The following is a 15,244-nucleotide window of genomic DNA, read 5'->3' on the forward strand; positions in this document are numbered from 1 at the left end:
AGCAGATTGTCCTGGATTCCCACATTCCATTTTTTTTGTAGTTTTGCTGAGAGCTCTCTCTGTAATTGTAATCCTTGGCTAGATGTAGCAGCCGTACTAGTTGAGGAATGAAATACTGTATTAGCATGCAGCAGCCTCCAAATTCTCAATGCCTGGAGCAACTGTGCATTTCACTTGTGGGTTTGGGTTGGCCCTGCTTAAAGCTTGGGGTTGATGGGCTGAAAGTCTTGACTGTTTCCAGTGAAGAGATGTCCACTCTGGTTGTGTACAGATGTTTTATTTCCAGCTGTCACAATGGATGTTCTGAGCATTTTTTTCTTTCCAGCTCTTTTACCTTCAGGGACTGTATGGGTGTAGCCGAATTATTTTACTTTAATGTTCCATCAATTATGCTTTTAGAGCTCATGAAGTAATTAATGCAGCACACTATTATTTTTGACGTTTAATTAGGTCTTACATTAACAAGAATGCAGTCATATATTACAGCAAAATCCTTGTCAAGAAATAATGTGGTAAAAAGAGATGTGTGTTTAATAAAAATCTTTTAGAAAGGAGAAGAGAGAGGGATTGGGAAACTGAATCTCTTACAGAATCACAATAAAACCTCTCTAAGTGCGAGGTGGTTGTTGCATAAATGCACCTCATAGGGAAAAATAAGCCTTAAATCAGCATGCAGAAATCCAAGAAGAGGAAGTGGGTTAGACCACAGAAAAGCTTTCCCCAAGCTGGCACCCTTCAGCTGTTTGGACTGCAACTCCCATCACTCTTGACCATTGCTCATGCAGATTAGCACTGAAGGGATCTGGAGTCCATGACATCTGGAGGACACCACTGTGGGGAAGGCTGCTACAGAAGCTAACAAGGATGGTGAGGAGGGGGCAGGGAATAGTGCTAGGACAGCGCTAATTGGTATGTTTAAGCATGTGCATTTAGCATTTATATTCAACATCCTTCTTCCTCAGACTGCACGAATGACCTGATAACAGGCACAGGCTCACCTGCAGAAAACCAAAACAATGAGGGAAGAGCTCAATAAAGTCATTTACTAGTATACGAAACATATTGGCCTGAATGCAGAGAACTATGATCAGAGTTCCACTCCTGAAACTTCCTTAGATCTCCTCCCCATTACAACCCTTGCTCTTCATGTAGGGCTCATCAGTGTGGACCTTCCAGAATAGCATGTGGGCTGCACAGGGGACTGCTGCTGGGGCAGATGGGACTCTGGAAATAGGAGACCACCCTTGTGTGAGCTGATGTGGCTTCTGCTCATGCCAGGGTGTCATTTGACCCAAGCCATTATTCATAGGAGACCTAAATAAATAGGAGACATGTTTGAGTAAAATAAATGCTTGTCAACCTCCTTTGAGCGCCAAGAAACATGACTGCATTGTTAATGAATTCCAGCCCAGAATCCTTCTGCTTCTATTTTACTTTGAAATCTCTCTGTATAAATTGAGCAGTCCTTGGGTATTCTTTTATCAGAATCGCAAAATCCTCATTAGCTTCCTCCCAAAGTCTCAGCACTCATTGTGTTCTTGGGTGCTGATTGTGCACAGGAGAGCTGTAGAGTTAAGTGGCACCTCATTGCAAGAACCTGGAAATAAGACCTATTGAAATCAATGGGCCTTGCCTGTGAGGAAACATAGTCAGCATGGCTGAAAGGCAGTGGGCTGATCACTATCTGCTGGGCTTGATGTTCTGAGAACTACCTATTCTTCCCCACACTATTTATGAACATAACAGTGGGATTGCTTGCATGTTCCTTCCCAGCCTGTTTGCAGCTTCAAAAGCCAGAGATATCAGTACTGTTATTTCCCAGTGTAAACCCACAGCTTACACTTCCTCTTGTGCCCCATATCCTATTTTGGATAGGGATTAAATCACTTTTGGTTCATTAAGACATGCTGCTTACATAGAAACAGAGCAAGTCAGAAGGGGCTTCCTGGACCATTTAGTCTGACTTCCAGCTCCAGCTGGCTCTGCTCATGTAATCCCTAGCATGTGGCTGTCTAATCTTTCCTTGAACACCCCTCACTGATGAGGCCTCAACCACCTCCCTTGGAAGCCCATTCCATATCCTAGGGGTCCTAACCATCAGGAAGTACTTCCTGACATCCAGCCTGAAGCCTGGTTCCTTGAGCCTTGTCCCACTGGAACGTGGCCTGCCCTCCACTGCAGGGAAGAACAGGTCATGGCCCTCCTCCATATTCCGCTCACAATAAGTTGCTAAAAGATCCCCTTGGAGTGTCTTCTCCAGGCTGAAAAGACCCAGTTCCCGTAATCTCTCTTCATAAGTCATCCTTCCCAACCCAGCTACCATTCTTGTGACCCTGTGCTGAACCAATTCTAACCTAACTATGTCTCTTCTATAATGTGAAGCCCAGAACTGGATGCAGTACTCCAGTTGTGGGTGTACCAGAGTTGTATAGAGTGGTACCAATATCTCCCTAGATCTGGAAACCACACTTCTGGCTATCCAGGGTGGTATTTGCTTTCTTATCTGCCACATCACACTGCTGTCTCATGTTCAGCCTGCTGTCGACAAGCATCCCGAGATCCCTTTCACAAGTGCTGCTCCCCAGTCACCATCCTGTACCTGTGACACCAATTCCTGTGTCCCAAGTGCAAGACCTTCTACTTAACCACATTGAATGTCATCCTGTTGTCCCCTGCCCACTTCCACAGGCTGTCCAGATCTGGGTCACCACTGTCTCAGTTGCAGCCACCGCCCCCTCTTTGTTATCATCTGTGAATTTAGTCAGCAGACTGGTTATCTCCTCCTCCAGGTCATTACTAAAAAGATTGAACAGAATCAGTCCCAGAACTGAGCCCTGGGGACTCTGTTTGTCACCGGCTGCCATCCTGATGATTCTTCACTGATAGTCACTCTCTCCTTGCTGTCTGTCAATCATGCCCTAATCCATTGGACAGTGCATGATCTATCCCAAAGCTCAACCATTTCTCTACTAGGATATCATGTGGCACTTTCTCAAAGGCCTTGCTGAAATCCAGGTAATCGACATCCACCGTGTCCCCTCTGTCGAGCTACCTCAAGACCTTAATGATAATTAATTCCACAAGGTTCATCTGGCGGAATCTGTTTACAAAATCTGTGTTGTGTGGCTGCCAACCTCCCATCGCTATTTAGGGTTTCTGCAGCCTTCCCTATTATGAGCCTTTCCATCATCTTTCCCAGAATGGATGTAAGGCTAACTGGCCTGTAATTCCCCATATCCCCTTTGCTATCATTTTTGAATATTTGAAACCACCAATGCCACCCTCCAGTCCTCCGGAACGTCTCCTGTTTTCCACGAGGCCTCAACAAATGTGAGAGTACCCCTGCCAATTCCTGAAGTACCCTCAGGTGTAGCCCATCAGGGTCCAGCACCTTTGTAACATCCAGGGCCCTGAGGAACTCCTTGACTTCTAGGGAGGTGACTTCAATCTGCAGCCCCTGAACCCCAATCACATCTAGCCCCCCCTCTTTGGGGAGGACACAGAAGCAAAATAATAATCTCTCTCTCTCTCTCTCTCTCTCTCTCTCTCTCTCTCTCAATCTCACCCCCACCCCCACCCCCACCCCCACCCCCACCCCATCTACAGTGCTTTCATCTTGGCTGGGTCAGTGGGGTGGACTTGGGGTTCTGCTGGTGCACTGGCCACACTGAGACCTAATCTCTGTACCTGAAGTGATGTTTAGGTTCCCCAGTCCCCTGGTCCTGGTATATGTTAACCTCCATGCTGAGGGCACTCTCTCTGGGGTGGCTAAGGATTTCATGGTCTCCATGACAGCCAGTGGACTGGCCCAACATGTCCTTGGCCCAACACATGCAGCACGGGATGCCCTGGATTTGGGAGAGTGATCGAAAGGTGAGGGACCCTTGAATCTGTCCACTTGTTATGAACAGATTGCTGCCTGTTGTCCATAACAAGACAGCAAGTTTTCTTCTGCACAAAGATGGGCTGTCCCCAGAGGGGGGTGGATGGTTTCCAGAGGTTTCTTGGATGGGGTGGGGAGGAATGAGGTTTCCTGCTGATATGGCTGACAGTCTGTCAAATCCTTGGTCAGTCCCTGGAATACAGACGAACCCAGGCAGTGGGAGCAATTATGCCTGAGTGTCCTCTCTGTAGTAGGACTCATAGAGTCCCATGTTATACCCTATGGCCGAGAAAGATGAAATAAAGGGGGAAACAGCTTGAGGGCAGATGGAGGAAAACTCCTAGAGGATGCAATCAGGCCCTGCTATGTGCCCCCCATCAAGTGTACTTGGAGGCAGTGAGAGTGGCAAACAGAATCGCCTGCCTCTAGAAACACAGAAACAGAGTCAGAAAGGGTCTCCCAGGCCATCTAGTCTGACCCCCAGCTCCAGCCGGCTCTGCTCATAACATGCCTGCCATGTGCATGTCTAGCCTCTCCTTGAACACCCTCACCCATGGGGCCTCAACCACCTCCCATGAAAGCCCATTCCACACCCTCGGGATAGAAGCCAGATCTCTCCCTGCCACCCAGCATCCAGGCCCTGCTAGAGCCTTTTCCCTTCCTCTCTGGCAAGTAGAGCAGTGGCTGCAGCAACACCACCCGCTCATCCCTCAGATGTTGCTTGGAGTCCCCAACAAGCAGGGAATGGGGGGGCAGCAAGAGCCCAAGCACCCCATTTAGTCCGCATATGGTTCAAGCAGAATCCTGCAAGACATTGGTAGTGCTGCTGCAACAGAACTTGGGCAAGATGCATTCCCAAATACTGTTCATTTCATTTCATTTCATTTCATTTCATTTCATTTCATTTCATTTCTATACTGCCCAATAGCTGGAACTCTACATTGTCATGCATTGGGCCCAGTGAAGCCAGTACATTTTCCGTTTCAGACCAGAAAGGACAAAATCACTTCCTCTGGACATACAATGGGAGGAAAAGAATATGAATCTCTCTGTGTTTCCCTCCCACGCTGCTGATATTCACATGCTTTGTGTTTGGAGCCTTAATGGCATTACCTAAGCAGACAACAGCTAGATTTTCCTTGCAAATGTTCATGCATTTGTCTGTGGGATAGAGCTAAGTGCATTTTCTGAAAGAGAAGCTTCACCACTGGGCCTGTCTTTTATTATGATAGCACATTTTGGTCTCCTGGAATTATGGGCTGAAAAAGCACTGACCTGATGACAAGGCATCTCAGCTTACCTGAGGCCTGCTTTAACATTCCAGGTCAAAACATAAATTGATATTGCCTTTTTCTTCACACTGTTTCTCTGGTTAGCCGGAACTGTGGGTAAGCTGCAAAAAGAAAAGAATAAGGGAATGGTAAATAATAATAATAAAACACTGATTAGTTAGTCACAGTTGCTACACTGAGCTTATCAGAAGGAAACACCTTCCTTTCCTCTTAGATTAAAGTGACTTCGGGGAAATATGAACAATTTTGTACTAATATATCGCTATACTGCAGAGTCTGGGATTTAACCCCCCTCCTCCCCCACTGTGGCTTGTATTATTCTTGCCTTTTCCTTTCCTTTCTTCTTTTCTTCTTCTCAAAGCTCTTTTCAGATTCTTGTGTTTTTCATGTTGCTTCTTGTTACTGCCTGTGTCTCCTTTGAGGGATATTTTCAAAAACCTAGAAAGACAATGGATTTTTTTAATGCTATGCTATAAACAAAGCGGCAAAGCTTTCATCAACTCTTTGGAATTTTAATTCTTTGTGACATGAAATGGTCAACACTTGGTGTACCTTTAAAACAATCTGAAGAATTGGGCTTTCAGAACAAAGTTGCTAATTCTCTTTTAGAAAGAGTGAGTATCCTTGCAAAGGAGGCTTCCTTCCTAAATGGGAAAGTATAACAATGATTCTAAGGATACACATGAATAATAGAAAATACTGAATTATTTCATTAGTGTAACAGCTAAATACAGGGTTTTTAATTTTATTGTGTATAGTATCAAATGCCATAAGTGGACATGACAGCTTATAGCCTTATGTAAGAAAGACAATTCTGTGCCTGAGGAAGTAATCTAAATTTGGATGAGGAAGAGGTGAAAGAGACAAGAGAGGGAAAGGAAGGTGCTATGTAAAGAGCTATTCAAGTGCGGTGGAAAGGAGAAATAGTCCTCTTTCCCCCAGCAAAGTACATGTGTGCCACATTTGTTCATTTATTTAGAAATTTGCAAGCTGTTTTTGAGGAGGACACAACCCTCCCTAGGTGGTTTGCAGAATTTAAAAAAAAACCCATGAAATAATGCTAAAACAATAATAAAATCAAAATGAGCAATGGAAATTAGATAGTACCCTTTAACCAGCAGTATCCCATAAAGCCCTAACTCAGTTATAGGCCAAGAAAACTCAGTACATCTATGGGGCCTGCTTGAGGAGCTGTGAGGCTGGGACCTGGTGGACATCAGTTGAAACAGAGTTCCACAAACTGAATACCATTTCAGTTTCTGAAAATGTACTGGTACAAGAAGACAATGGGCTGGATGCAGATTCAATCATGCATAGAGCAGCAGACCCATTGAAATCTTGTTAGTCTTGATTTCATTGGTCTAGTCTATTGATTCCAATAGTCTTCTGTAAGTATAACTAAATCTGGATCCAGTCCAGCAGATAGATATGATCATTTGTTCTTATATAGTATTACATCACTTTCTTGACGCATAGCGAAATCAAAGCTGTCTGAAGAACACTGAGGCATACGAGCCAATTCCTATTCTGTATGATGTCAGGCAAATCCATTCCCCTTTCTTTCTTCTGATTGCCTTCTGCATTTGCTGACCACATGAACAGTTCTGACACAGAACTACAGTAATTCCTTTGAATCAATGGCCATTTTAAAATTCAATTCTCCTTTGTTCCAAGCTTTCCCTCTCATCATTAGTGATCCATTGAGTTTGGCCTTTAGGCCCAGTCTCCCTCTCCTACTCAGAAAAGCACAATGAAGAAGAGCTGGCTTGTATGCTCAGGGCTTGCCCAGAGGCAAGGATCCAGACCTAACGGGAAACAAGATGTTCACTATTAGAAACAGATCTCCTCTCCTGCGTTGCCATATGGTCTTCATCTTCATTTCTTGGGCTTTGTATGCCTCTGCAATGAATGAGGCTGAGTCTGTGAACCTCCAGAATGATTTGCCTCATTCACAGCGTATGTCCTCCAGCCTTGGCAAGCTGGCATCTGCTGCTCCCATGCACCGTCGTCATCTTGTATAGGGTGCAAATGAAATGTCTGGACCAAGGCAAACGCATCCCCTCTTCGTGGGTGTGTCACTTCATGTTTTGCCTGCTGTTTATTCCCTCTCTGCCCTTATGCCGTGCTGCGCTGCCCTGTAACCCGTGCAGGTCGTTATACATGGGAACATGCATCAGTCGTTTGCCTTTGGGGGGCCACTGCACACTCGCAGGTCCTCCGGGGGCATTTTGGCAGGCTTGGCATGATCAAGGGACGGGAAGGCAATTGTGCCATGGCTGCAGGGTGCCTGTCAGGAGAAACGCTGGCACCCCTGCCATCTGACATGCGATGCCCTTGTGGGCAGGCAAAGGCTGCTGACATGCACCCCAGGGGAGGGGAGAGGCGCTGCCTTTGTCCTTGAAGGCTCCCATCACTGCCACTAATACCATTCCGAGCTGGGTGACCCTGGCGGGGGAGGGTCTTCCTGCTGTCCCAGATCAACCCTGTCAAAGGAAAGGGCTCTTTGCAAATATATAACAATGCTCCAAGTCACCTAATCTATGTACACAGAGCACACATTTCCCCGGGATCCTTTTCATGATTAACAGCTCAGGAATGTTGGCAGTTTCAGAGATTGAGGATCACAATGAGGCCTTGTCGATGATCAGTAATGAAGCCGAATTGTCAAACAGTTTACCTGGGGACGACCTGGATGAGTGCCTGGCCTATCCTGGAGAGCTCTGCCAGCACCTCTGCATCAACACTGTGGGATCCTACAAGTGCTCGTGTTTCCCAAGATTTACCCTGCAGGATGATGGGCTCAGCTGCAACCCAGGTGAGAAAATAAACGCAGAAAAAATGAGTACAGGACTGGACCCTGATAACGCTGCTCTCATAGGTAGCTTTCTGTCATTTGCGGAGGCTAAATGTGTATATGCAGCAGCTGAGGACGGAACACTCAAATGGTCCTCAGCTAAATGCATTTCTTTATTTAATCCACTTCTCTGCTGCCTTTCAAGGCTGCATTTTTACTAAGGTGATTTTCAGTGTAAAACATACAATGCAGTCTAACTATAACAGGTTTGTGACAAGAAGTTTCTGAGTAGTCTTCCAAGGTAACCTCATGAGTACATTACCATAGTCCAGCCTGTGTGTAACTAGTACATAAGCACAGCTCTTAGAACCTCCTCCCAGAGAGATGGTTTCTATGCCTTGTTGCATGACCTTGGTCCTGGCAGAGGGAACTGCCGCTCAACCTGTGACCAGGCCTGACCAGGCATTGCTGTCCATCTCTTTCAACTGATGGCAGACCCAAGGAGAATCCCTGAAACAATCCTCCTGCATAGCCTTCCTCTTGGTGCCCAGTGGCCAGGGGTGATGTCCTGGACTGGTTAGCATGCCTGTCAAGTCCCGGTCTTTCGCCATATCGTCTCCAAGGCTCCCCCCCACCCCCTTTTACCATACAATGCAAGACTGTGCCAAGCAGAATCACCAGGCTCCAGTTACCCACCAAGGGGACCCCTCCTCTTCTGCGTCTGATTCTGTGAAGTGGAAGTTCTACCTGGACTGGGACATGGTCCCACACTAGGGATTGAGCTTGGGACCTTCTGCACGCAGGGCATGTGTTCTGCCTCCAAGATATGAATCTTGGGCTCATCCTACTAGTGGCAATAGTACATCATGTTTAGCTTTAATCCATCGTTGTATTTTGGTTCAAATTTTCACACTTGCTCTGCCTTTACTAATGAAATGGTGAATGTTCTCTAAACATTTGCAGTATGTACGAACTTCACCCTCAGCAAAATCAGGGGAAATATACGATATGAAAATAAAACTGATTTCAAATGTATTTCATTTGTGCTGGCTGTCTTGATTAGGAGCTTTTGCTGTCTCGAGTATTAACCAGTCTACACCATTTTGGGGCATGGCACATTCTAGTAGGGGAGAACCAAGTGATGCTATTCTGCTTTTCTATCCTGCTTTGTGAGAACTTTGCTGTTGGCAGCCCCACGTTTTCATCAATGTACTAAGAGATAAGCATTAATTGACTGTTCCTGTTGGTATGATAAATAGGACATCAGTTTAGATGTGCTGTAATTAATCTCTGCATTTACTGATGTAACAATTCTGAACAGCTGAAATTCTTCCACCAGCATTACTACCATCTTGTATTATTCTATAAAAGGATTGTTCTCTTATTTTGCAAATTTTGCAAAGGTGAAACTACAGTGCAGCATGAGATTAAAGGGTTAAATGCCTTTTTCAGGCTTGTAAATCCCACTCCATTTCAAGCAGGACAACTTGACTAATTAATATAATTCTGAGCTTGCAAATTAAGTCTTGTGGATTTACACAATTCTTTGTGATTATATTCTGTCTCTAAATGTGTGCTGTTAAAAATGGCAGAAATATTTGTCTGATTTCTAAAATTTGGGTATATCCAATGAAAGCTAAGCAGTTAAGTAGCACCATTGTTTTAAGTGGAAAAGATCTCAACACATTTTTAACACTCCAAATAAATCAATGGGGTTTTCATAAGCTCCCTTTCGAATGGACCACGTCCATCTTTGTTGGCGCTCACAGCATCACATCATAAAACGATCCTTACAGTGCCTGGTCCGCTCCATTTTTGGGGCCTTCCAGGCATATTCAAGAATGCAGAAATGCCAAAAGCAGGTTACAGATCTGGTTATATTTTAAATGCTTCCTTTTTTACAAATTTATAGTGATGTTCCTATTTCATTTCATAAGTGCCTTTCTCACTTCTCTATGCAAATCCATCACTTACTGATGGAAAATTGATGTTCTTGCAGTGTGATGGTTTGTGTCAAGTGTAGCAAGGCCCTTCTGGTGATCTTGTCCCAGAACTGACTGGTCATAATCCTTGAACTGCTTCAGCACATTGAAACTGGGGGTCTTCTATACATACTTCTATCAAACTCAGAATATCTTTTATCATTGGTTAGAGAAACGGGACTATGTGTAGAATTGAATATGTAAAAAAAGAGAGAGAGAGAGAGAGAGAGAGCGTGATGTCGACCCAGCATATCTGATGTCCTGAGTAATTGTTGTTTTTTTTTAGCTTTGGATTTATAAAGAAAATAATAAAATTTGTTTAAAAAAAGAAAGAAAGAAACTGGGGGTCTTCTGTGAGTGTAAGTCCTGTGCCAGACGGTCCTCCTGGCCTTCTCTGTGATAAGGCCCCAAATGTATCTTAATAGTTCATCCGCTATCATAGCATTTATGATACAGTTCAGGCATGTTGCATGGCATGGGTTGCATCCTAGATGCATCCAGTCCAAGGAACTGCAGTGCTAAGGCTGAGGACACCTTGAACAGGTCAGACCAATGAGCGTGTTTGAACAGCCACCTTATACTGAATCCCAACACCAAATGACTTTGTACTGTTTATTCTGTTTCATTGCAAGCTGCACGTAAAAGCTCAGGTACTGTTCAGAAAGTCCCACTTGTAATATTTTCTGGTGAAATCAGAGAAATATGGTGATGCCTTATAATTTTAAGTCCGTTTTCTTCTTGTTTATTTTATGCATGTATAGACCTTGAAGAAGAGTTTGAAAACACTGCCCTAGGGGACAAAGCCACTTCTGCACCAGAAGTCTTGAGCAGCCAGCCTGTACAGGAAGCCCCAAAGATCCAGCAGGTAGAAGAAGATAAGTGCAAGGGTAAGTGTAAGAGCCAAGCTGGAGGTGTATATTTTTTTCACAAACCATAATAAATTGCAAAGCTTTCGTGCCTGTTTTTATTTCCCCACATGTTTACACATAACTTGAGCCTGAAGAGGGAGATGGACAGAATCTCTGAGGGTAACTAATGTGCTGAGGTAATTTGAGGTTAGCTTCCAAATTCAAGGTTATCGCAATAGGCTGTTTAGGCAACACAGCTGTCTGCGGCAATTTCAAATGCACAGATGGGGATGAATGACACAGGTGTGTTTGTCTATAAAGAAAGGATTGTACATAGTGATTAAGGTGGGGAGAATAGATTGTTTGTTTTCACATTTCACTCTCTGGTGCAATGACAGGGATGATAATTAGGGGAAGGAAGCCTTGGAACTTTAAAGAGATTTTGCTTCTCATTGATGTTTTCTGCCTTTTGAAACATTGCATTTCCCAGATAATGGTCCCTGCAAGCACGTGTGTAATACTGTGGAAGGGGCAGTTGTGTGCTCTTGTTTGCCTGGATTTGCCCTCATGTCAGATGGGGTTTCCTGTGAAGGTAAGTGAATGCTGAATTCTTTTCTACTCTGTTTCATAGGTTGAAATATGTTTTGGCAGCTTCAGACTGTCGTCTGTCTGTCTGTCTGTCTGTCTGTCTGCCTGATTTGCATGAGTGGTTCAAGAAAGCCACATCCAACCTCAGACAGTAGAAACAGTGACATATCAGTCATGGAGCTATCATCAATTTGTGGACAGGCCATTGTTCCATTTCATGTTAGAGAGCAGCATGAGAAAGGTGAATTTAAAATGCAAATACATTATTAATCGATTAATAGCATTTATACACAATCCTATGTCTAGATTCCAGAATGATAAAAATGAAATGGATAAAAGAATGGGAACAATGGACTAAAGACAGAATAACATCAACAGTGTGGCTGGTCATTCCACTTGTGTTTGGATTGTCACCTTTGGCAGAAAGATGGAATGTAAATTAATTAAATAAATATGCCCTTTACAACTTCTTTATTATATCGCTGCATGAACTCATGCATAATTTCTTGTGCAAATATCTGTAAAGCAGCTCTATCAGAAAGAAAAATGATGAAGAAGCAGCAGGAAAACATGGGAAGGTTACACATAAAAATGAAGCTCTCTGGCTGTTTAACAACAGTAATAAATGCAATAAAATACAAGATAGAATAATACAAGAATAAAACATCATCAAACTGCACTGAAATTTTCAAACCTCATTTTGACAACCAACAACTAAAACTAGTCCATACTCCTAGGCCTGCTTAAAAACAGCTACCAATACCTGCCTCATCCCCATGTGCTATCTGGAGTTGGCAAAAAGGGTGGTCTTAACCTTGCACTGAAAAGATAATAAAGTTCTTGCCAGGTAAGCCTGGGTCAAGGGAGACTATTCTGTAATTGGAGGGCTATCACAGACAAAGCCCTGTTCTTGGCTGCCACCAGCTTAGCCTCCTTTGAAGGAAAGCCTCAGATGTTGAGCATAGTCTTTGGGTACACTGTGGCTGGAAGCATTGTTCTTCCAGGTGTTGTGGTCCTAAGCCATGTATGGCTTTAGAAGTTAAAACCGGTACCTTGAATCAGGCTCAGAAGCACATAGACACCCAATGCAGGAGGCCAGAACCAGAGTTACATGTTTAGACCATCTGATCCCAGTTATAAGTTGGCTTTTGCATTTTGCACAAGCTGCAAGATCTGAACTGTCTTCAAGGGCAGGACCTGGAGATTGCACTGCAGTAATCTATTGTGGAGATTACTGAAGGTAGGGTATAGATTATTGAAGCCAGGCTGTCCTATCCAGATAGGAACATAGCTGAACCACCAGCTGATAGAAGCCACAAAGGTGGATCACGGAGCACCCCAAGTGATGAAGCACCCCTGCTCCTTCAAGGACAATGCAAAACCATCCAGAAAAAGGTCTGGTCAGAGGAACCACCCACCAACAGCATCTCAGTCTTGACTGGGCTGGGCTTCATGTCCGTTAGCTCTCTTGTGGTCCACTGTCACAACCAGGTATCGATTCAGCACATCCACAGTCTCACCTGCTGAAGATGAAAAGGATCGATAGAGCTGCATGTCATTAGCATACTGAGGGCAGCACACTCCAAAACTCCGGATGACCCCACTCGGTGGTGCAGTTGTGCAGAAATCCACACTTTTCAGTATTTTGCAATGCACTTCACAACTCAACAATGTGTATATTAGGGGAAAATGTATCCCCAAATCCATATATTAAGGAAGGATGCACACAAGTATGCGTGTATGGGAAAGCACGCACGAATATGCACCGCAAAATTGCACACACCAGGAAACGTGTTTATTAGGAGAAAAGTGCGCAAAGTATTTTATGTGGCTTTTTTGTTCTTTTTTGCCATATTTGCAAATTGATTTGGAAATTGACCAAAATTGACCTATGGGTGGGAAAGTTTTGATTTTTCCTTACCAAGTGAAAGAATGTAACTAGAAATGACTGAAGGATATTTAAAAGTTCATTGTATTTGAAAATATGCTTTGAAAGTCAAGCAGGAAACTGTAAATGCCCTTTAACTTATGAAAAATGAAAACATGTCACACAGGAAATATTAAGATATAAACAATTTATAAAGAATAAATGCAAAAGAACGCGACTAAAATATGAAACATAGAATGATTACAGAGAAAACATAATTACACCCATGAACCAAGCATCTGTTTGTCTGCTGCAATGCAGTGAAAACTACTGTTTAACTTTTGTTGAAATCTTATTAGAAATTAATAATAGGAAAACTATATTAAAACATTCATCCTTAATAGCCATGGGATACAAAAGTTATAATAGCAACAGATTGAACGATGACTTAGCTTCACCTAAACTCTAAGAAGCTAAATGTAATTGTTACAGTTTCCAACCATTTAGGAGTGGAGTCTAGAGAAGATGAAGAGGGAAAGGAAAATTATAGATACCTATCTCAAGCAGAAAAATGAGCAAAAAGCTCCAGTGGACTCAGATGAAGATTGGTAGAGACCTCTCCTAGAATCCAAACTGCATGTCCCAGCAAAATCCAGCTAGAAAAAGTGAAGAAAAGATTTTAAAATTTAAAAAGGTGAATAAATTGCAGGAGTGGGGATAAGGCTAAACTAGAAAGTAACTTGGGTAATGGCAAAACTTAGTGGGAATAAAGGGTACATGCAATTTTAAAAATAGGGAACAGCTTTTATATTTCACCAAATTTAGAGATGCCATCCATCATACAGAACAACAGAAAAGCTGTTCAAGGTCTTTTGCAAAGTTACACACCAAAGTACAACCATATAATTTCAAATTGCACCCTGTGAAAGTCAAGATGGTTGTCTTAGCCTGGGCACAGGCCACAGATGTCGTCTGGGTAACTATTCATCCAGCATCCCACCACCACTTTCTGATTGCCTAAAGATGACAGTGCAAGAGCCTTCTGTTCTGTATCACCACATCATGGAGGCTGACTGGACTCATCTCACCGTGCACCAGTATTATGAGCTTCACAGTAGAACTAAAGAAGTTTTCATGAGGTTTTTATCTTCTAAAAGAGTAATCACCTAGACCTTACCCAACTCAACCAAGTTGTTCCTTCATTCCCTTCCTCATGATCAGGCCAAGCCTGCTTCAACCTGTGAACCTCTAGAAGTTGCTGGATTGCAACTCTTAGCATGCTTGACCACTGGCCATGCTGAGGAGGGCTCAGGAAGGTCACAGTCCAGCAGCATCTGACCTAAGGGCTAGTACACCATGAAACGTCTGCAGTATGGACATGATTTTAAAATTTAAAAGGCTGGCGTGGTGGTTTTCTTGATGCAAGGTCATTGCATGCAAGACCATGCCATGGTAATTAGGTAGTTCCTTCCCTGGCATCACAAAACTGAAGACAAAAACAAACAAAAATATTATGAAGATATGGAGAAAAGGCCTCAGTTCCCATGGCAAGTTAAATGGGAAACCAACCTGGGGTCATTTGAAGATTTTTATATCTGCCACTCTTGGGAAAATATGTACATTGGGATTTGGCCATTCAGTGCAAGATACCACAGAATAGATAATATTGTGCAAGGCAACCTCATTTGGTTATTGTGTGACTAGTCTACTAGAGCCAAGAGCAAGAGCAAAGAGGTCATTGTTCCTTCTTTGCTGGGAAGAACATTCTTCACTGTGATGAAAACCTTTCCCCTCCTGGCCCATTTGCATGTCACTCAAAAGGAACCTTATAGAACGCCACAAATTCCAAAGAGGCTGAAGAAGGTGTTTAGAGAAGCAATCTAAAGATTGGGGTCAAACATGCAAAGGAGCCCAATTTCCAATTCCTGTAAAGAAAGAAAAAGAAATGCCTTGCTTGTGTGATTATATGTTAAGCCACTCAGGAAGCCTT

General features: G+C 43.4%; 1 protein-coding gene across 3 annotated transcripts in view; it reads left to right on the plus strand.

Moving 5' to 3' along the window:
- FBLN2 (fibulin 2) overlaps positions 1–15,244 on the plus strand; it is a 127,968-nt gene that overhangs the window by 83,217 nt on the left and 29,507 nt on the right. For all 3 annotated transcript variants that reach the window (XM_044451484.1, XM_044451485.1, XM_044451486.1), the window contains exons 6-8: positions 7,781–7,990; positions 10,713–10,838; positions 11,290–11,391. In XM_044451484.1, coding sequence (XP_044307419.1) covers positions 7,781–7,990; positions 10,713–10,838; positions 11,290–11,391 — 438 coding nt within the window. The remainder of the gene's footprint in view (positions 1–7,780; positions 7,991–10,712; positions 10,839–11,289; positions 11,392–15,244) is intronic.

The sequence above is a fragment of the Varanus komodoensis genome, unplaced genomic scaffold (genome assembly GCF_004798865.1).
Source record: "Varanus komodoensis strain SLA01 unplaced genomic scaffold, ASM479886v1 scaffold6_2, whole genome shotgun sequence".
Lineage (NCBI taxonomy): Eukaryota > Metazoa > Chordata > Lepidosauria > Squamata > Varanidae > Varanus > Varanus komodoensis.